Source organism: Leopardus geoffroyi, chromosome C1 (assembly GCF_018350155.1).
Source record: "Leopardus geoffroyi isolate Oge1 chromosome C1, O.geoffroyi_Oge1_pat1.0, whole genome shotgun sequence".
Taxonomy (NCBI): domain Eukaryota; kingdom Metazoa; phylum Chordata; class Mammalia; order Carnivora; family Felidae; genus Leopardus; species Leopardus geoffroyi.
In genome coordinates this window covers 6,569,530-6,591,369 of record NC_059328.1, presented here as the reverse complement: position 1 = coordinate 6,591,369, position 21,840 = coordinate 6,569,530, and the positions used below count along the sequence as shown (strand labels likewise).

The following is a 21,840-nucleotide window of genomic DNA, read 5'->3' as shown; positions in this document are numbered from 1 at the left end:
CTCTCACTGTTCGTTTCAATACACAGCTGGTGAGGAAACCATTCTACACGTTAAGTCAACTGTTATTACCTAACACAGAGAACCTGCCCGGGGCCGGCCGCCTTTGTGAGCCCTCCGCAAACACCAGGTCCCTTAATGGTTTGTTATTTATTTTTAGTTTTCAAATGCAGCCCCGTACTTTGGTTTTTCTTTCTTTTTTTTTTAAGTTTATTTATTTCGAGAAAGAGACGGAGAGGGCGAGTGGGGGAGGGGCAGAGAGAGGGGGAGACAGAGAATCCCAAGCAGGCTCCTTGCCTTCAGCGCGGAGCCCGACGTGGGGCTCGATCTCATGAAGCGTGAGATCATGACCTGAGCTGAAATCAAGAATCAGATGCTTAACCGACTGAGCCACCCGGGCGCCCCTCCCTTGATGGTTTATTACGGTTTGCTCGGAGGGGCTTAACAAGCACAGGGAGGCATCATTATCATCATCCCCATTTTACAGATGAGGACACTGAGGGATAGTGAGTCCAAATAACCCACCCAGGGTCACGGAGCTGGTAGGAGGTGGAACTGGGTCAGAACTCAGGCCGTCCCTGCTCTTACCCACAGGACGAGCGGTAGCCTTCACAGCGCGTCCGTCTGGGCACACGGAAGCCAGCCCTTCCCCCCACACGGCCCAGCTCCAGACCCCACGCGGGCGTCCAGGAGGGGAATCATTCTAGGTGAGCCCAATGCTCGTGGGTCCTGCAGCCGTCCCCCCGCTCACTGCTGAGGGCACCGAAGCAGAGGGGGCCTAATGTGCCGGGTTACGCTCTGGGGTCCAAATCCAGGCAGCCCGGGCTCAGCAACCACATCCTTTGGGCTCCAGACCCCGCCGCCAATGAAGACAGATGGTGAAGAAATGGTGGAGGAAACCCAGCCACCCTGCAGCCTGGAGGTGTGATGTCTGCAGAAACCCCTCTGTCCCAGCTCTTCTCTCTCTGACGGAGAGAAGCTGAGAGCCCAGGCCAGGCAGAGTGGAAACATCAGCCCAGGCTCGGCAGCCGGGACCCTCGAGACCGCCCCGGCCACCACCAGGGCATCGCATCTCGCGGCCAGGGAAACTGAGGCTGGGGCTCACGGCAGTGGCGCCTCAGGGACCTGGATTTGAGAGGGACCTCTAGCTGCAGCCTGAAGGAGCACTTCTGTCCTTGTGTCCCCAGACAGCCGGGGCCCGTCTTCCCGCAAGGGAGGCTCCATGCATGCAGCCTGTGTGCTCCAGAAGGAGTGTGACAGTCACTCCCTCCCAGGCCCTGGAGGCCGCCGGGGGCAGAGTGGGCCTTGCTCTCCCCGCCTCCCCGGGACTGACCCTTCCTGGCCCTCCTCCCAGAAGCAAGGAGGAGGTGAGCCCCCTTGGAGCTGCTCAGGGCCACCCTGCAGCGTCCCCGACACGGGAAGAGCTGAAGTGACGGCATCCGTGGCTTCGTGCAGGGTCTCCCCCTGACACCGAGACTCCTCTGTGACCAAAAAAAAAAAAAAAAAGAAAAAACACCGCGAAAAACCCAGCATTTCCCTTGAGATCCTCTGCCCCCAATGAGAAGCAGATCGCCGTTCTCTAATACTCACGAGTGTGTCCCAGAATACGAAAAATAACATGAGAAAACCTCAACTCTTGAAGAGCAAACCCTGTGGCTGGAGGTGTTGGGGGGCAATGGGGAGTTGATGAGTACGGGGTTCCCTCGGGGAGACGGAAGTGTTCTAGAACCGATCACAGTGATGGGCGCACAACTGTGAGTATACCAGAGCCCATGGACGCATACGCTTTAAATGTGGGGATTGTATGGCCTGTGAATTACATCTCAACAGAGCTGTTATCAAAGAACAGAATCTATCTTAGGCTTGATAATACAGTTACTAAATTCCTGGCTTTAAATGAAGGCAAGCAACCCCCACGGGTGGCCAGCCACAGCGAGACGGCAGAAGGAGCTGAAATGGTAAATGTTTTTCGTGAAAAGCTTTCTCGGTTCCTGGACAGCACAGGATGATTAAAGGCAGCCCTGCCTGGAGGCAGGAGAATGCACTAAATGCTTGGGGGCCAAGCGTTCCAGACTCCCCGGGGAGCAGGGCCCGGTTCCTCCCACCTGCGATCCCACAGAGACAGGAGTTTCCTCCCAGCGTCCTAAAGCGTCCTGTGCCAGTGGCCTCACATCTGGTCCTCACTTGGCCCTGCACAGCAGCCTGACCTCGAGCAGACCACTCCCTCGGCCTGGGCCTCAGTTTCCCCATCTGTACGATGAGGAATCCAGACCAGATGCTTCCTAGAGTCTCCGGCAGCTGAGATCCTGACGGCCAGAAATGCCTCCCAGTGGTTCCTGACCTGGAAACACACTGAGTGGCCCTTCTATGGACCGAGTGGGGGATTTCGGTGGCCCTTCCTCTCCTCCACTCAGGAGCTCTCTCCATCTGCCCCCATCGGGCCAGTCCCTTCTCCCTCCCGGATGTGGCTCCGCTCCCATGGGGAGCCCGAGGGGCTTCCCCTGGTGGCTGAGGGCACTTGAGAAAGTGGTAAGAGCCATGAATGTGGCCAGAGAGCTGTGCAGGGCTGCAGAGGGAAGACTGAGAGGGAGTTCCCATCACACCCTCTTAGCTTAATGGTGTCCAAGGCATCCCACGGGGACCCTCACTGAGAAATGTTTCTAAACAGCAGAGCTCTGCAAACCCGCAGCCCCAGCTGCCTTCTTTTTGGTGACAGCCTACCTGAAATTAACATCACAGCACCAGCAGCCGGTCATGGCTTGTGGAACACGTATCGTGTGCCTGGTGGGGACCGCAGCCCCCCTCAACCTACCGACGGACGGGGAAACGGGCTCAGGGAGGGGAGAGCCACGGGCTAGAAAGTGAACATACACCCAGGTCCAGCCTATTCGGCAGTCGGGCTCTCTCTAGGCCAACGGGAGGAGGAAGTTCCCAACGGCCCCCTGCAGTTTACCCAGACGGATGAGGACCTACGTCTACCTCCTTCCACCCCCCCCCACCCCCCCCCACTGAAAGCAGCTATGTGATATGGGGGAGCCTCCTCTGCCTGACCATCTTTGGACCACACTGAATGATCCAGTTATGGGGGTTGTGAAACCAGAAGGATGTGTCCTTCGGACATAACCGACCTCCCAGGACGAGCTGCGGAAGCTGTAGCTGACAGAGCCAGCGATGCGTTAGGACCCGTCACCCGAGCATCCCCCGATGGGCCCACTCTTGGGGACGGTGAGGGCACAAACAGGTCATTTCCCCCTGGATCTTGTAGGAGGTCAACGATGATGCACAGGGCCATGATCTGATGGCTTTCCAAAGGCCGGGCAGAGGCCAGGAGTGCACTGGCCACGGACAGGGAGATGGGCACCGGGCCGGGGAAAATGTCCATCCTGATTTCAGTTGGTCACTAACGGAACCCAGGAAGGCCTCCCCAGCTCACCACTTTTGACGGGGGCCTGCGGGCTCTGCCTCGAGCTCCACGCAGTGGAGTAAGGTACCCAGTGAAATCCCACCGAGGAAGCTGCCCGGCGGGGAAGGCAAGAGTTTACTTATCTGATGACCGTGCAAGGTGCGTCGGCCGCTCTGCCCATCTCCAGGAAGCTGAGGGGCTCGTCACAAACTTTACATAGTTTGTATGAATGGGAGGGGCGGGCACTGAGGGCGCCCAGTCGGGAAGTGAATCGGGTGCTTTTTATGGGAGCAGAAGGTTGAGGAAGTGGACGGTTTCTGTGCCAACTTCCACATTTCAAGGAGCAATGGATACCTGGTGGCCTATCTGAACACGCACGGCCCAGCACGCCGACCGGGAGCTCTCCTGCAACCCAGCTCACGCCTCCAGAGCCCGGGGCTGTGATAGCTCACAGGCTACATGGACGAACTCTGCGTCCGGGAGGTCAAGGACAGCGTCTCGCGTCAGGAAGTGCCCCTGATTCAGCCACGTTCCCATTCCCACCCGTCACCTTGGCCGCCCCTGTGACTGCAAGCAGCTTCCAGTGCAAATGCTCTGTGAGCTGGATTCTAGACAGTCGTGGCTGGAGGATGGCCATCCTCCTTAACGTGAAGCAGGTCTCACCAAACAGAGGCAAAACAAAACCCCAACCCCTTGTCCTTGGCCACCAGGGAAGGAGGCCTGACCCCTGGCTGGGTAATGAGGCACCTTTGGTTCCCGGCTCCCCCGACTCTGAGAGCCAGTTGTCCTCGTGTGACCAGCGTTGTGGGGGACAGGGCGTCTAGAACAATCCTTTCCCTCCTAAGTGGTCTCTCTCCCCCAGAAGGAAACTCTTGCAGGTTGGGTGATTCGTATCCTTGACTAGGGCTCTTCTCTGCAGTCCAGCTGGAATGGAGATGTGGGAGGGAGCCACCAGTGGGTGAGGCGCCCTGGGAGGGGACCCAGGGAGGCCAGGAGGACCCCAGGAGGAGGTCACCAAGTCAAAAGACTCCTGAGGAAAAGAGCTGAGCCGTCTCCAAACCCACAATCACGACAGACCTCACCAAACTTACTTATCCGGGAGCAGTAAAAGGGAGACTTGGAAAATGCTGGAACCGCAGGGAAAATGCTTCCTTAGTGGGAGACGCTAAGTGGGAGCAGGGAGGACCCATGAGGCAGGGACTCTCCCTTGGGGGACGGTCAGTCTGTGGCTTGCAAGTAAGTCTTTTCATTTTTGCATCTCCGGGGGGTGGGGGGGCGGGCGTGTGGCGGGGGGACAGGCAGGCCCAGGGCCCAAGCTGGGTCCTGTCTCCCCAGGAAAGAGGAAGGGTGACACTACAGTCCCTCTGGCTGCAGCTTCAGCCCCAGAAAGTCTCAAGGCTGGAGGAGTCAGAACAAATGGGCTGTGGTCAGAGGCGGCTGCACGGTGGGGGAGGTCACCCAGGGGCAGGAGGGCGGCCACGCTTAGCGACTTAGGCTGACGGGCTCTGCAAACCGCTGGTCCCTGCTGAGGGCAGGACCTGGTGGCTGGGGTGCGGTGGGGTGGCGTTGGGCGGGGTGGGGTGGGTGGGGAAGGAGGGCTCAGACAACTTCCCAGACTAATAAGTCAGTCTGCCCCAGAGGCTGTGACCCTGAGAAGACGTTGTCTAGCCAGCCCTGGCTAGACCTTCTGCCCGTCACACTCTGCTCCCCGCATGGACCACGGACCTGGGCTGCCATGACAGTCTCCCTTCCTCAGCTGCCTTGGACGGTAAAGCAAACCCTCCTGGCAGAAGACACAGGCGCCCTTTGACCTCGCCCAATGAGCACCCCATCTGAGTGCAGTCTCACCTTCCCCTCAGGTGGCAGGTAGCACGGGGGTCTCGGAATGGTCTGGAATTGCCGCCTCCACATCTACAGTGGGCGGAATAGTGCCCCCCCCCCCAATTCAGAACCACTTGGATCCTCAGAATGTGACCCTCTTGGAAACAGCATCTTTACAGATGTAATTAGCTAAGATAAGGTCATGCCGGAGTAGGGGGCGGGGCCCTGAATCCAATGGCTGGTGTCCCAATAAAATGAGGCCACGTGATGACGGAGGCAGAGATGGAGTGATGCATCCACAGCGAGGACAGTCATCAACCAGCCGAAGCCAGGACGGAGGCCTGGGAAGGGTTCTCCTTGGAAGACCCAACCCTGGGCACCTTGATTTTGGACATCTGGCCTCTGGAACTGTGAGAGATTACATTCTGTTGGTTTAAGCACCCGGTTGGTGGTCATTTACTCCAACAGCCCAAGGAACTGAACACACCGTCCTTCCTGCTCCTCTTCTGAGCCTCCCCCCACCCCAACCCTGACGACTTCTGTCAAGATCACCGGCGATGGCCTTGTTGCCAAAGCTGATGGACAATTCTCCGCCGTCACCATACTGGACCTCGCCCTTCCTCAAGTCCTTCCTTCACTTGTTGTCCAGGATACCACTCACCTCCCAAGCCCCACGGCCACTCCGCCTCCTCACCCCTCCGTCCACCTGACCCCGAAACACTGAGGCGTCCCAGGGCTCCGCCTCAGCACTGCCCGCTCACTCCCTGGGTGAGCTCAACCCGGGGTCCCAGCGTCACATACCGTCCAGCCGCGGATGACCGTCTCACCGACTGTCTAGACTGGCAGAGCCATCTAGATGTGTGCAGTGAGCATCTCAAGCTCAACTTCCCTGCTCTGGCCCAAGCCCCGGTCCCCTTTCCCCTGGACAACTGTCATGGCTTGTCTCTGGCCTTCCAGGGGCCACTCTTGCCTCCACCGTTCATTTCTACGCAGCAGCCAGAGTGGTCCTTCCCTAGGAGAGTGTGAGGTGCTCTGTCGGTACGGAACCGAGGTGTGGGTGAGCGGGCCGAGGCCGGCACTTATCCTATTCTGTGTGTGTGTGTCCGGCTGTTGGCGTTGTACCAGCCTCATGGGTCTTCCTATCTGCATCCTCCAAAGTCAACTGGTTGTGCAGAATGAGGCCCATTCATGACGGACTGGGACTGGGGGAGCCGAGAAGGCAAAAGGGCGTCTGGATATTGCCTGGTACCAAAACCCAGGAACCAAAGAGTTCGTGGGACTGATCGCAGCTGCACACTCACAAGCCAGCTCAACATTTTACTCGGACCTTTTCCTCTTGCCTTTAAATTTCCCTGACTCTCCCTTCAGGGAGGCGGATTTGAGGCCTGCCCTCCCGTCTCCTCGTCTGACTGCCTCTCGAGTAAACCCTTTCCTTGCCGCGTCCTGGATGTCCCAGGGATGGTCTTCACTGCCCATCGGGGAGGCAAACTTGGCTTTGGCTACAGCATGGCATTTCAGGGGAGGGAGGGGTCCTCATCATTAGTGAAGAGAACCCAAGGTAGGCTCCAGCTACCTGGTACTTGGGGGTCTCCACCTGAGACCTGGCTCACAAATGCAACTCTCAACAACACATTCCAACGCCCGCTCCCCACTCCCCTCAAGCCCTGTACATTTCCCCAACAAGAAAAGTTACAGAAGCATCCGACTTCCCACCTGAGGCAGAGCTGACAGGGCATCCCCTTTACAAGACGCCCGTCTGGGCCTCCAGGACTGTTTTGGGCCTCGCCCTGACTCAACAGAGGAACAGTTCGGGCTGAGTGCGCCCTGACTTGCCAGGGTGAACAGGCCAGTCCCCTCCGGGCCACTCAGGGGTCTGTGTTCTGTATTAGAGCTGGCCACGGGAACAGTGGAGCCCTGCAAACACACAACACTGATGAACCTGTTCCTGGAGGGCACCGGGGGGCTGGACAGCTTTATGGAGACCAGCAGCCCCAGTGGCCTGGCGACAACACAGGGGGCCCAGCAATTCATTCATCTGTCTGGCTGCACAGAATGGGCATGAAACGATCTGGGGCTGTGGTCATTCTTCTGCCAGGGCCAGGGCTCCTGAGATCCTAGGTCCTGGGCAGGATGTGCCTGGTTCTCCCAATCCCTGTCTTTCCCAGCCCAGGGCAGATGTGGCTGTAGACTTTCTACCACCATCACCTGGGGAGACAGACTCACAGAACTTGCTCTCCTGGTTCCCTAGACCAGGTCTGAGATAACATCCTGGGGGGAGGTTACCTGCGGGACGCACACCTGACTGCTCCTGCCAAGAGTCCCATGACCTAGGGGTACTGGGTTGCACAGGTGAGTTCATTGCCATCACCCAGCCAAAGCCAGGGGCAAGGAGCGAGGGAAAGAGGCGGTGGAGACTTCCAAACAGAAGTGTTTAAAACTTCCCTCTGCCTTATGTCCCCGGATATTTTCTCTGGTATCTTCCAAGGCTGAAGTAGGGAAGGGACATGGGAGAAGCTGAAGGTTTGGAGGCAGCACGACCAGAGTCAGCGTTTGTGCTTCTGACCCCAGCAGGGGCTTCCCCGACTGCTCACCTGGCCTAAGGGTGGGGTTAGATCTCGGGGTGCCAGGCCAAACCTGCCCGTTAAAAATGGTCAGCACATGGGCAGGCAAAGCTTTCTGTATCGCCCCCTTTCCAAGGTGGGGTTTGCAGATGGTAGAAGGGACCCATGAAAGAGGGAGGGCCAAGCATGGGGATGGACAGTTCTGGAACTCTGGGACCTCCTGCCACCATGGGGTCCCAGCCACAAAGCCACCCACGGAACCCTCTACTTCCTAAACCAGGAGGACAGTGTGGCCACATGTGGGCTATTTAACATGTGGTCTGAGAAAGGCCACTACCTTTTCCAAAGGACCAGTGGGAATCACTGCTGATTCAGCCTCCTTCTAATCCACATGATCCTCCCCCAAAGGCCTCCTGACATCCTGACTGAACAAATCCCTCCAGGGGACTATGTCCCGAAGGAGCCAACTCAGAAGACCCCAGCACCAGAAGAGAGTGACCCTACACCTGTTTAATGAGCAACAGAGAACACTGGTTTTCATTTCTGTAAGAGGTCCTCATACTCCGAAGACTGCAAACCCCAGCTCAATAATAAACCCCCAGCTACTGTGCCAGATTTTGGTCAACTGCAGATCAAAACTGGAGACAGACCAACCAGAAAAAAAGAGCATCTATTCATGCATGCATGCATCCATCCATGCATCCGTCCATTCATCCAACCATCCACTCATCCATTTATCCATCCATCCATCCATCCATCCATTCACTCATCCATCCATCCATCCATCCACCCACCCATCCATCCATCTGTCCACCTACCTATCCATCATCCATCCACCCATCCATCCACCCATCCATCATCCATCCACCCATCCATCCACCCATCCACCCATCCATCCACTCATTCATCCCTCCACCCATCCATCATCCATCCATGCATCCATCCAACCACCCATCCATCCACTCATCCATCCACTCATCCATGCATCCATCCATCCTCCATCCATCCACCCACCCACCCATCCATCCAACCACCCATCCATCCATCCACCCACCCATCCACCCATCCATCCACTCATTCATCCCTCCACCCATCCATCATCCATCCATCCATCCAACCACCCATCCATCCATCCACCCACCCATCCATCCACTCATTCATCCATTCATCCATCCACTCATCCATCCATCCATCCATCCATCCACCCATCCATCATCCATCCATCCATCCACCCACCCATCCATCCATCCATCCACCCACCCACCCATCCATCATCCATCCACCCATCCATCATCCATCCATCCATCCAACCACCCATCCATCATCCATCCACCCATCCATCATCCATCCATCCATCCATCCATCTACCCACCCATCCACCCATCCATCCACTCATTCATCCCTCTACCCATCCACCATCCATCCATCCAACCACCCATCCATCCATCCACCCACCCATCCACCCATCCATCATCCATCCATCCATCCATCTACCCACCCATCCACCATCCATCCATCCATCCACCCATCCACCCATCCATCATCCATCCATCCATCCATCCATCCATCCATCTACCCACCCATCCACCCATCCATCCACTCATTCATCCCTCTACCCATCCATCATCCATCCATCCAACCACCCATCCATCCATCCACCGACCCATCCACCCATCCATCATCCATCCATCCATCCATCCATCTACCCACCCATCCACCATCCATCCATCCATCCACCCATCCACCATCCATCCATCCATCCACCCATCTACCCACCCATACATCCACTCATTCATCCCTCTACCCATCCATCATCCATCTATCCAACCACCCATCCATCCATCCACCCACCCATCCACCCATCCATCCACTCACTCATCCATCCACTCATCCATCCACTCATCCATCCATCCATCCATCCATCCATCCATCCATCCATCTACGAGGTGCTATCAGGTAATCTGGCCGACTCCAGCTAGAATTCTTCATTTAAACAGAGGAAGGCAAGAGTGACCTCCGAGGATCTGAATATGCTGGGATGTCTACCTAAAGACAATTTAGTTCCAATGACTGTGAACTTTTGGCCGGGCCCAGCCAGGATCCCGGGGACACAAGGAATCCAGGAATGCTGCCACACTGGACAGCACAGAGGACACTTACGGTCGAGGCCGTTCAAGTAGCGCATGCGGATCTCACAATGGCCCCAGACGGCACTCACTACAGGATACAGTTTTTTGCCCTTGAGTCCTCGAAAAGCCACTCCCATGTACTGTCCGTCCACAATGAAGCTCAGAGTCCCGTCATCCATGTCCAAGGCCACAAGGAAAGAGTCAGGGACAATAAATGTCTCATCCGGCTCCAAAAAGGCCGGGTACGTTTTGCTCGGCTGGTTTTTGCCATCGTGATAGAGCCGGTTGCGCCCCAAGTCCCAGCCCCAGGACTCGTGGTTATTCCCCACGAGAGTCGTGTACCCAACGGAGTGCAGGGGGGCGTCCGCCGTCGCCACCCCCACCACGGCGTGCGTGCCCCGCTGCCTCATGGCCCACGTGATCTGCCACACGTGCAGCCCACGCGTGTACCCGACTTTGCCCCTGATGGCGTCCGTGCTCTGGGCCACCGGATGCCGGTGAAAGATCAGCTTGTCGTCCTCCTTCACGAAGACGTTGAGCGATCGGTCGTTGTTGTTCCACGAGTGGAGCAGCTGGATGTCGTAGGACACGGGGGGCATGTCCAGCAACAGGTCCAGGCGGGTGGGCTTGCAGTAGTCCAGGCCCTGGAGCTCCTGCTTCAAGGGCCGGTACGTGGGGTCCCTCATGTCCACAGTCTTGATGCCTCCGGTGACCTTCTGACCCATGTTCGCCTTTGGTTTCACCTTTGCACCGACTCCCAAGGCAAACTCATCAATCGTGGGGTCTCCCGTCCAGTTTTCCAACGAGGCCCAGACAGACGTCCCAAGGAAGGTTTCCGGGCGGCCTCTGTGGACTGTGGCGTGCTCAGTGTTGCCTATTGGATGGAGAGAGAAAGAGCGGGGTGAGCAGGGCGTGTGGGAAGAAGGGGAACCCGGAAACCAGGAGCACAAGGCTACCCACGCGGACACGTCCCAGCCACCTGGCCTCTGTGCTCCCAGTACACCTGATGCGGGCTCTGGCCCCATGACTACACCGCCAGGAAGGAGAGGGGCTGTTCACCAGTGGTCAGCATGGGGACGCGGGCCTGGGGACCGGGCACCATGCTCGATGGTGTCGGCTACACGACACTCTCCAAATGCCTCATCACGGTTTCCCAGGGCGGAAGGCCAAGTTGGCAGGGATCCTGAAATCAGCCCTGGGGCAGTGGGCATCTTCCTTGGGCAAAGCAAAGGGAGGCTTGTGTCCCTTCCCTGCTGTCTGCAGGGAAAGTGAAGCCCCGACAGGCAGCAGAAGCTTTCAGATTCCATTTCCCAGCACCTCCTCTTTTCTAGCACAGTTGTTTGCAGGGGTTCGCGCTAGGGAAGGCGACCCTGGCGTAGGCGGAAAGCCCCCCTCCCGGCCTGCTGGTCCCTGAGGCTGCAGCGACCTCCCCAGCAAGTCCTGTGTCCCTCCTGGGCCGCAGCCACCAGTGACACTCTTCTCATGGCCCCTGGTCAGGTGAGAAGGAAGACTCTCGCCCCCCACCCCCAGGTAGTTCTGGACCAACACTTAGAGGACCGTCACTTTTCCCTGCCCACACCCTTCAACGAGCAGCCGGTGTTTGGCCCCTTGGGTCCCAACAGCCCATCTGGGGAGGAAGCCCGACTCCAAGACTTCACCGTGTGGTGGGGTTGGAGGAGAGACCTCACTGCATCTGTCCCGTCCGCTCGGCTGGCAGTGCCAGGAGGGTTACGACCAAGGAGGAGGGTGTGACACGTGGGTGCCCGGGGGCCGGCAGGGCCAGGAGGTGGGGCAGGCGGGGGCCATCCGCAGTGGGCCTGCTGTCTCTCCTGGGCCTTCCAGCAAGCCCGGAGTTGCCTCCCTCCCCTGGGACCACGTCTTCAGGGTGACCTGGCTTCTAGGAGGCTGGCTCTCGGCAGAGTAAATGTCCCTGTGTGGGAACACTTGGACCCGACCCCCTTATCTCAGCGAGCACACCAAGCTTCTCGCCCTCCCCTTTCTGGTGTGGAACGGAAGGCTTGATCGCTCCCCGACACATGGTCATTTCTTCAGAGACAGGCTAGGACTTCTTGTGTCGAACGTATGCAAAGCTGGTATAAAGCAGAGGTGTCCCTCTGCAGCTAGAGGGCCACCCTGGTTCTGGAAAGTTCTGTGGATATCGTGACCTGATGTCCCGGATCCCCCAGTTTCAAGCTTTCAGGCCCATTGAGTCCTGAGACCCATCAAAACCTCCAGGACTCGCCTGTGGTCCCGCGGAGGGTTTGGCACCTGCTTGCCAGGCTGTGTGGGGGTGGGGGTGGAGAGAGCCAGGGTTTGGGGGCGCAAACATGGTCCTGGTAATTGCAGAGACCGGGGCCCACCAGGCTGCAGCCTTCCCTGAACCTCCTCTTCCATGTGTCCCCAGACTCCATTCGAGTATTTTCCTGAGCTGGTCCGGGGCAGTTCTCCAAGTCGGAAGCACCCAATCCATCTCTGCCTGGGCGCCTCCCTCTGGCTGGTGCCCAGTGGCTTCCCTGTGCAGGACGCTGGTGGGGACCCCAGTCAGCTCTCTGGAGGACGGGAGGGAGCTGACTTCCTGAGAGAGCTCATTTCACTGCTTCCTGGAGCACAGCGGCCATTGCCCTTTGGTGGGATCTATCCCAGCACCTCAGCGTTCCCATGCCGGGCACAGGTGGGAGAGTGAGGAAGGGGCTTGGGGTCAGGGGAGACACTGGGCAGGCAGAACATGCGGGAGAGAAATGTGGCAGGGAGAAGTCCCTCCAACACATTAACTTCAACTACTTGGAGAGACGGACTCCTGGGTGGCTCAGTTGGTTAAGCGTCCTGACTCCTGATTTCGGCTCAGGTCGTGATCTCACGGTTCGTGAGTTCGAGCCCCATGTCGGCTCTGCACCGGCAGCGCGGAAACTGCTTGGGATTCTCCCTCTCTCCTCTCTCTGCCCCTCCCCTGCTCTCGCTCCCTCTCTCAAAATAAATAAACCGTAGAAAAATAATAAACTACCTGGAGAGAAACGGGTGGAAATGGAGCATGGGGGAGGTGGGGAGAGCTGGCACAAGTCAGGGGTGGAGCTGGGGAAGGGATGGGGGGTGACAAAGGGAGAGAGGAAGGGAGCTCTCAGGCCTGTGAGCCGGGGCCTGCACACATATAACTCCTGCTTCAGCGAGACCAGGGATCAGCAAACTTCTCGGATAAAGGGCTAGATAGTAAAAGTTTTAGGCTTTGTGGCCAGGCAGCCTGTGATAACTACTCAGCTCTGCCTTGTGGCGTGAAAGCAGCCCCAGACGGTGCGTTGATACGCGAGCATGGCTGAGTTCCAATAAAACTTTATGAGAATAAGCTGGTCCCTGTTCTTGGCCGAGCTCGGCCAACCTCTGGGCTAGACAAGGGGCCTTGCACCTCATCTCCGCCGAAGACGGAGGCCGAAGTGGAAGGCAGAAGATGTACGTGGGAGGGGATCTGGCGGCCACAGCGTCAGGCCGGCCTCAGAGCGAGCCAACAGAAAAGATGGCATAAGCTTGCAGTGGCAGGGGGCGACCTGTTCAGGTCAGTCCACCACGCTCTGAGATTCCACGGCCTGCCGGCAAAGGCCGTTTGTGCGGCCCTTGTGCTAAGCTCCCACCCTCCTGGGCCAGCAACCCAGGGCACCGTCCAAGAGGGAGGGTCCTTTCGGGCCCCCGGACCGCGTGACCTCGAGCAGCGGGAGTCTCTGGGAGGAAGAGGGGCAGGGTAAATTGTCTGCGGCACCGCGGGGTGGCTCCCGCCCATGGGACGTGGCCCACCCGCTCTGCTGCCTCTGGGCCAGCCCGTCTTCAGGGTCACCCCCAGGTGGTCAACCACCATAGCAACCCTGGAGCCATTCTTGATTCACCCGTCACCTGCCTGCCCCCACCCCGTGTCCAGGCTATGGTCTAAGTTGACACTTCCTTCTTGCAGACCTCCTGCTGTCCACGCCTAGCCACCTCATTGCCTCCCTTTCCTTCCATTTTTAAATGTGGCCGCAGAGATCTGCCCTTCTGGGGGTCTCCAGAAACTCCACTAGCCCCTTCTTGGGAAGAGCCAGTAAGGTTCTCCGCCCCCAACGTGCACTTCCCTACTCTGCTCCCATCAGCGCTGCCCCTGGGGCTTCCAGTCCTGGGGGGGGGGGGGACTCACGCACCTCGGGCCACTGCCTAGGACTCGCCCTTAGCTTTTCCGAGGCTCTGTTTGCTCCTGGGACAGGGGTGTCCCAAGCTCACCTCTCCTCAACAGAGACAATGTTCCAGAGAGGACCTAGTACAACTGGCATTTTCACTTCTGCTTTTGTTTTTGTTTTTATGTTCCAGGCTGTGCTCTGCACACTGAACAAAGATCCCTGTTATCCATTTTCTTGGTCACTGCACTTGGTCCTATGATGGACGCTGGCCTTGAGCCAAGACCCAGGTGTCTGAAGTGTTGAGCAAATCAAATTTAACGTCCCCCCCGCCCTTTTTTTTTTTTTTTTACTTTTATTTATTATTAGAGACAGAGAGAGACAGAGCATGAGCATGGGACGGGCAGAGACAGGAGACACAGAATCCGAAGCGGCTCCAGGCTCGGAGCTGTCAGCACAGAGCCCGATGCGGGGCTCGAACCCACAAACCGCGAGATCGTGACCTGAGCTAAAGTCAGACGCCCAACTGACTGAGCCACCCAGGCGCCCCTAACGTCCCTTCTAAGCCCGGGGTTGGCAAACTTGTTCTGTGAGGGGCCAGATCGTAAATATTCTAGTCTTTTCAGAGGATATGTAAATGAACGGGCATGGCCACGTTCCAATAAAACTTTATTGCCAAAAAACAGTGGGCCAGATTTGGCCCGAGGCCACGGTTTGCTCACCTCCATCCTAAACCCATGCCAACTGCTGACGTTATTTCAAAAGTGCCTGGACGCGGTTCTGGGGGGCTGGGGAGGGCACGGAGTAACAGAGGCACCGGCTTGGCCTGTGCAGCAATCGCTACCACTGGGCCAAGGAGTCGGCAGGGGATGCCAAACTTCAGGGAGGAACCAGAAGAAGCCGTACAGGCCCCAGCTCTGGGACCAGTCCCCTTTCCTGCCTTCTGAGAGGCAAATGCGGATGTCCAGGCCTTTCAGGGCCTGAAGTTGTCACGGGAGTGTCAGGGCCTGGAACGGCCCAGCGAGTCCCTAGTGAGTCTCCACGCATTGGGAGGACCCAGACCTTGTCCCCCTGGGGGAGAAATAAAGCTGCAGCAGGTGTGGCCGTGTATTGAGCTACCGGGCTGGAACAAGAGAGGCCGAGGACAGAGACGGCCCGCGGCCATTGCCACCACCCCTGGGCTGCGGCTCCTTCACTCTCCCTGCGGGGTTCTCGTTCACAAAGCTCGTACACACAGGGGCGCCTGGGCGGCTCAGTCGGTTAAGCGTCCGACTGCCGGTTTCGGCTCAGGTCATGATCTCACGGTTTCACGAGTTCGAGCCCCGCATTGGGCTCTGTAGCTGGCAGCGCGGAACCTGCTTGGGATTCTCTCTCCCCGGCTCTCTAGGCCCCTCCCGCACTCACCCGGTCTCTGTCTCTCTCAGAATAAATTAATTGATTAAAAACAAAAAGCACAGGACACGGGGTCCCCAAGACTACTCAAGACCGTCGCGAGCCAGCTCTCAAGACAAATTCCTCGTTTGCACCCCTCCCGCCCCACCAGCCTCTGATTGCCCAAGTAACATACTGGCCCCACTGTCCTCAGTCCCTGCTTCTTCCCCAAGATCAAAGACACGCCTGGAGCAGGGGTGAGCAGGACTCCAGGGTGACCTGGGGCGGGGGGCGGGGATCTGTGGTTTTGGTGGGTGGGGTGTTGCCCTTGTAACGGGCACAGATACAGCAGCAGGATGGCTCTCTGAACCAGGAGCAAGAATGCACGCGCACCTAGAAACACGCGTGTGTGTGCACGCGCACTTTAGTGGAAGCAAAGTAAAATATGTCCAAAGGAGCTCTGACCGTCGGACTGTCCCTCTTGCCGGTTCCGGGGAGTCGACAAGTCATTCTGGGTTGGGAGCTCCTGGCGACATTTTTTTCGACAGGTAAAGTCAGATTAAAGGTCAAACAGAGTCCGAGGAGAAAACTAACCACCAAAGGGTGGGTCGGAAAGCCCGCGAGGGAAAGGGCCCCCTTCACACAACGGGCAGACAGCGTGCAAGTCCTAACACAGAGCTGCACCTCCTGTGGGGTCACGTTCTCGAGCCGCGGCTGGCACGGGGCCCCGTGTGGTACAAGTCACTGGAGGGGGTTCAGGAAAGGCCGCGTGGACGGCTTTCCCACCTGGAACAGCAGGCGAGGCGCCCACCCCACCACGTCTCCCTTGTCGGGGACCTTGACCTCGTGGTCAAGTTCGCCCGTGCTGATGAGTGGCTGTGGCGCCGTCCCTGAGACCGAGGGTGCTCCTGGGGCCTCAGTCTTCACGCTCCACGTCCCTCTGCTCAGCCGGGGCCCTCCTCCCACTCACCAACCTGGCACAGCACTGGCCCCAGTATGCCGCGGCGGGGTGGGGGTGGGGGGACAAAGGGGCGGAGGACCCGCCCCCAACATCAAAGCCAAGCACCGGGTTCTGTCTGGGGCACTGGAGGGCTGCCTGGGGGCGTCAGAGAGGAGCGCGCAGTGGGAGGGAAGCAGGAATCACAGCCAAGGGGCAGGGACACTGGCCCTGTAAACTGCCCCGTCTTTCCCAGAAGAGGGACACAGAGGGGCGTGAGCAAAAACACCTCAGAAGCTTTAAGACTCTGCATTTATTAACAATCGCGTGCACGAGATTAAAGGCTCTGGGGCCAGGGGTGGGGGTTGGGGGTGGGGCACAGAGGGCGAGTGCCTGCTGTCAGGCCAGATGTCGCCGAGCCCTATGGTTTGACTTGGGGAGACCCCTTTCCCTCTCCTGCACCCCGCCCCCCAACTCTTCCTCACTAATGCTACGCACACATCATCTTCGATGGGTCAAAAGCCAGCTCATCCACTGCAAAAGGGGACGCCTCTCAGACCCTCTAAGGGGCAAAAGCATCCCACTTCAGGGAGCCATGCGGGATGCACAGGGTTTAAAAGCTTGAGGTGGTCTGGAGAGAATGTGGGGGAAAGCCACCCACGCACAGGTATGGGGGTGCGTCCGCAACACGCACCTGGGCACGTGGGGCCACGTGGCAGCCGCCATCCAGGCATACGACACCCAGCAATCACCCGCCAGCTGCTCTCCCAGGATCTTGCCTACGGAACCCGAGAGCCCTGCACGGGGACACGGGGACAGAGACGCTCACGGCCCTACGACGCCCCCGGCCTTGGAGAGGAGCAGACAGCCCCTCGGACGGCTGACTTCTACAAAACCTCACGTGACGCTGTTCCGTGGAGAACAAGATGCAGGACGGGATCCTATTTCTGTAAGAACGGAATTTAAGAAGATTCTATCTGCACATGTTTATCTGTGGGCAGGCACAGAGAAAGGTCTAAAATGAATAAACACCAAAGCTTTCACAACGGTTAACCCTGGAGGGGGGCGGGGTGGAAGGAACGATGCATTCACCGTGAACACTTTTTGAACTGAGTTTTTTTTGTGTGTGATGCACGTATTACTTGGGTAACGGAATGATTTTTAAGCACACGGAAACGAATAAAGGCTGGAAAAGAATACTGGCTTTACACTTCCGCAGAGGAGTTGTTTCCCAAAGTAACTCCTGAAGGCTCTCCACGTGTGTGTCACTTCTTCTAAAGCGGGCACAGGATAAATGTTTAATTCAGCCGGGAAGACACACAGGAAGGATCCAGAGTCGGGAGGAGGGCAAGAATCACCAGGTACAGCCCAGGGGGCCGTCCCAAAGAGGGACGTTATTTCCACAGCGATTGCTCCCAGGATTTCCAGTGGCACGGTTTCTAATTCATAATTTGAAATTGCCCAGTAAAAATGGGGTGGCTCCTGTCTCCCCTGGACCCATACGAGCTCTCCTAAAAATCATCCCTTTGTTTTGTGGTTTGAGGAAAAGTCTGTTGAATGGGCGGAGGGACGGCTCTGATGGAGACACATCCAAGGTGACCGGTGACAAATGGATGGGGTGGGGGAGGAGGGAGGGCACACACCCAGGAGGGCCGCCGGGGAGAAGAGTGGCAGTCACACACTCACCTCCTTTTAACTCAAGTCCCCCTCAGCTTGTCCGATTGACCCCAGAACAGTAAAACCATTGTCTTGACCCAAGATGGGGAAAGAATGAAATGCAGGCTACGGAACAAGGTGACCCATTTATAAAGCCTCCTTTCACCCGAAGATCAAATAAACCCCCTCCCTCCGCCTCCCCACCTCACACATCGGTGTCTGCAGCCCAGAGTTTTGCAAGAGAAGCACGCCCTGAGCGGTCTGTGATTCTTTCAGACAACTTTGCAGCTTGTTGACTTGCTGTCCGGCTCTGCCTGTCAGTTAGGGTTTCACGCCCCCATGAGCCAGGACTCGGGGACACGCTTTGGTGGTGAGCGCGCTCGGGGCGTGCTCCGTGCGAGCCTGGCCACGGAACCCCTGGCAGAGGGGTTCCCACCAGCAGGATAAGACTGCGCAGCAACGGTCCCCCGCACCCCCTACCCCCCCATTCCACCTGCCCCTTTGAGGAGAGATCCCCCGGAACACCCAGGAGACAGCCGTGTTCTTCTCAAGCGGGGATATAAACGTGAAGTCTCTGCCCCTAGAACCAACAAAACGTATCGGTCCCTTCTGGAAAGTTCTGACGAGTGACTTTGGAGAGAAAAGCCCGCATGGTCCAGAGCTCTAGCCTCTGACCTCAAAAGCCCAAGAATGCACCTGCTGTAAACACCTACGGAAGGACCCAAATTACTCACGGCACTTTCAGAAAGGGCTCACGTCAGTTGAACCCTGCCCCTGGGAAATCGGCACTACATTCATACAGAGACTGAAAATTAAAATAAGGAGCCACGGCTGCACCCAATCAAGATTGTGACGGCAGGCGCCTGCACTCCGTTCAGATGAGAACCCCTGTTCTTGGAGGGACCTCGGTGACACACAGTGACCCACGGACACCTCGTCAGAAGTTTGCCGAGACAGCGGCCGAAGAGCCTTTGAGAGGCAGTGGGAACGGAGCCCGTAGTGGGGGCTGGGCAACCATCAGATGGCACCTGCCTGGTGCCCTCCACACAGGGAGCAGGAAGCCGGGCAGAGAGCTTAGGCCACGGGGACAGCCCACGGGAGCCCAGGGGAAAGGCTGTCTGTGGATGAACCACCTCAAAAACTCCAAGCATAAACTCCCCGAGTCCAGAGCAGCGGTCGAGGTCCCAAACACTTTCTCCGGGAAGAAGAGGCTGTTCTCCTGGATGATGCTCACAGGAGTGCTCCTCCAAGTGGGGTCCCCCGACCCCTTCATCACCTGCCGGGAGAAGCGAATGCCTGGCCTCCCATCCCCGACCCACTGAATCAGGGGCTGCGGTCCAGCGGTCTGCATTCTAAGGAGCCCCCAGCAACATCAGGACACTGCTGGTTCAAAGGAACGACAGCTCAACGTTTTAGAACCTCAAATCCATGTGAAATAAGAACCGCCAGGCTGAGATTCACAACAAGGATTTTTAAAAACCGCGTGTTCAGTCTTGATGTGAGATCTTTTAAATGTTACACATGCTCATCAGAAATTGCAATCCAGGGGCGCCTGGGTGGCGCAGTCAGTTAAGCGTCCGACTTCAGCCAGGTCACGATCTCGCGGTCCGGGAGTTCGAGCCCCGTGTCGGGCTCTGGGCTGATGGCTCAGAGCCTGGAGCCTGTTTCCGATTCTGTGTCTCCCTCTCTCTCTGCCCCTCCCCCGTTCATGCTCTGTCTCTCTCTGTCCCAAAAATAAATAAACGTTGAAAAAAAAAAAAAGAAATCGCAATCCAGGGGCGCCCGGGTGGCCCCGTCGGTTAAGCGACCGGCTCTTGGTTTCAGCTCAGGCCGTGATCTCGCGGTTTTGCGAGCCCCGAGTTGGGCTGGCTCCACCCTTGACGGCGTGGCGCCCGCTTGGGATTCTCTCTCTCTCCCTCTCTCTCTCTGCCCCTTCCCTGCTCCTGCTCTCTGTCTCAAAACAAACAAACAAACAATAGAAATCTCAATCCAGAAATGGATAAAGTATAAATTAAAGTGTCCCCCTCCCACTGGGGACAGTCCACTTTGAGCAAAGGATCACCCCCAAATACTACTCACCAGTTTGCTTTCTCCAAGTCGTAAGAGACTAGTCCCTGTGCCAATTTCGTGTGGTAGGAGCCGCATAATATCCCCTTATGGGAATTTCTGTCACTTGCCTTGAGAGATGAATGTGTGAAGGTCACGCGTGGGGTGAGGGATTCTCCCTAGCGGGGTGGCCTCGAGCAGCTTCCTCTCATTAGTCTGTGGCCACCTCGTCTCTCAATACGCCCCAAATCTTGGACTTCAGAGCCCCCACCCTATGGTCCACCTCTAGTAGAAGAGTCTACGGCCATACCACCCTGAACGCGCCCCATCTCGTCCGTCCATTTTTAGTAGGACAAAAGCGGAGGTCACGGGAACCTCCCACCAGGCTTCCTGGTCTTTGAACCGGCCACAGTGGCGGCAAGGTGCCCAGGTTCCCGCACAGCTAGTTGGACTGAAGGCTTGTCACCCGGACCTTGAATGGACCCCAGCCAAGGAACTTGGAAAGGATTCTAAAAGGAATCAGGCCTTGTGTGCAACCTAATCACCATTCCTCGTGTGCGATTTCACGGAACTGAACAGGATGCCGAGGGAGAGGTAAAGCCCCACGCCTCGCAGGCCGGTCGAGAAAAGGACTTAACCCTACTTCTAAAAAGCCACAATAGCTCACGGACCTCCTCCTCCTGTCCTGTCAACCTGGAAAGTCCTGGACGCTGGGCCGCCAGCCCGATGGGAGGGCCACCTCAGCAAGTCCAAAGGTAGCAAATCACTCAATCCTAAATTCCCAGGCAAGCAGAAGGGTCCAGCTGCCAGGTCCCCACAGCACCAGCTTGTCACCGGGGGGTACGGCGAGGAGGCAGGAAGTGGCCTCCCCAGCTGTGGCTTCTCCTTCTTTTTTTTTTTTAATGTTTTTATTTATTTTTTGAATTGTACTCTTTCAAAATGTTATATTATGCGAATTTCATCTCGACAAACCAAAAAACATAAATGGATGAAAAATGTCCCCCGGCCCAAAACCCACACGGCAGGAGGTGGGTGTGGAAAGGGCTGCAGAACGGAGGGGGGCCCAGAGCTCAAAGAGGTCTAGGGTCACACACAGGGACCCGGCCAACGACGTGCCTCTGTGGGGCGTAAGAAGCCTTCTAGAACTGGGCCACGGCCGCGCAGTTCTCCGCTCTCCACCCCACCCCCCTTTCTTTCCTCCAAAACAAAAGCGCAGAGCTGTGCGCCTGGAAACGGCACCCGTAGATGGAGTTTCTCTGGAGGGATCTGGAATGCGCACCCGCACCTCTGTGCCCGCTCCCTCTGTCGATGACTCTCGTGCCGGATCTGTCAGCTGCGACCGCACCGCGGGGCTCAGGCCCCGGGCCGACGCACGGTTTGACTGAACCTGTCGCCACATGAAAACCTGTTCCGATGGGCTGCTTCTGAGTTCTCGTGAGGATTACTGCTCACAGATCTGGAGAGATCTGGGCCTCCCGCGTCGGTCACCACCACCTCCCCCCGACCCTCTCTGGCCAGACGCCCTCTCGTAAAACCCGGCAAGTTGGCCAAGCGCTCGAAGACACCCAAGTCCCAATAAGGTGCCTTAGGGTTGGAATGCGTTCCAAAAATATTAGGTGCCTCCTGTATACACACAGGTAGAAATCACTGGGGGAGACGGAGCAATCATTTGAACAGTTAATGCAAACTTCAGGGGCAGAAATTTTTTAAAGTTTATTTCTTTATTCTTGAGAGAGAGAGAGAGAGAGAGAGAGAGCATGAGTATGTGAGCAGGAGAGGGGCAGAGAGA

The 21,840-nt window shown here is 57.3% G+C and overlaps 1 protein-coding gene across 2 annotated transcripts in view; it reads right to left on the bottom strand.

Moving 5' to 3' along the window:
- Positions 1-21,840, bottom strand: part of SPSB1 (splA/ryanodine receptor domain and SOCS box containing 1) — a 67,135-nt gene that overhangs the window by 2,141 nt on the left and 43,154 nt on the right. For both annotated transcript variants that reach the window (XM_045475588.1, XM_045475589.1), the window contains exon 2: positions 9,943-10,785. In XM_045475588.1, coding sequence (XP_045331544.1) covers positions 9,943-10,636 — 694 coding nt within the window. In that variant the 5' untranslated portion in view covers positions 10,637-10,785. The remainder of the gene's footprint in view (positions 1-9,942; positions 10,786-21,840) is intronic.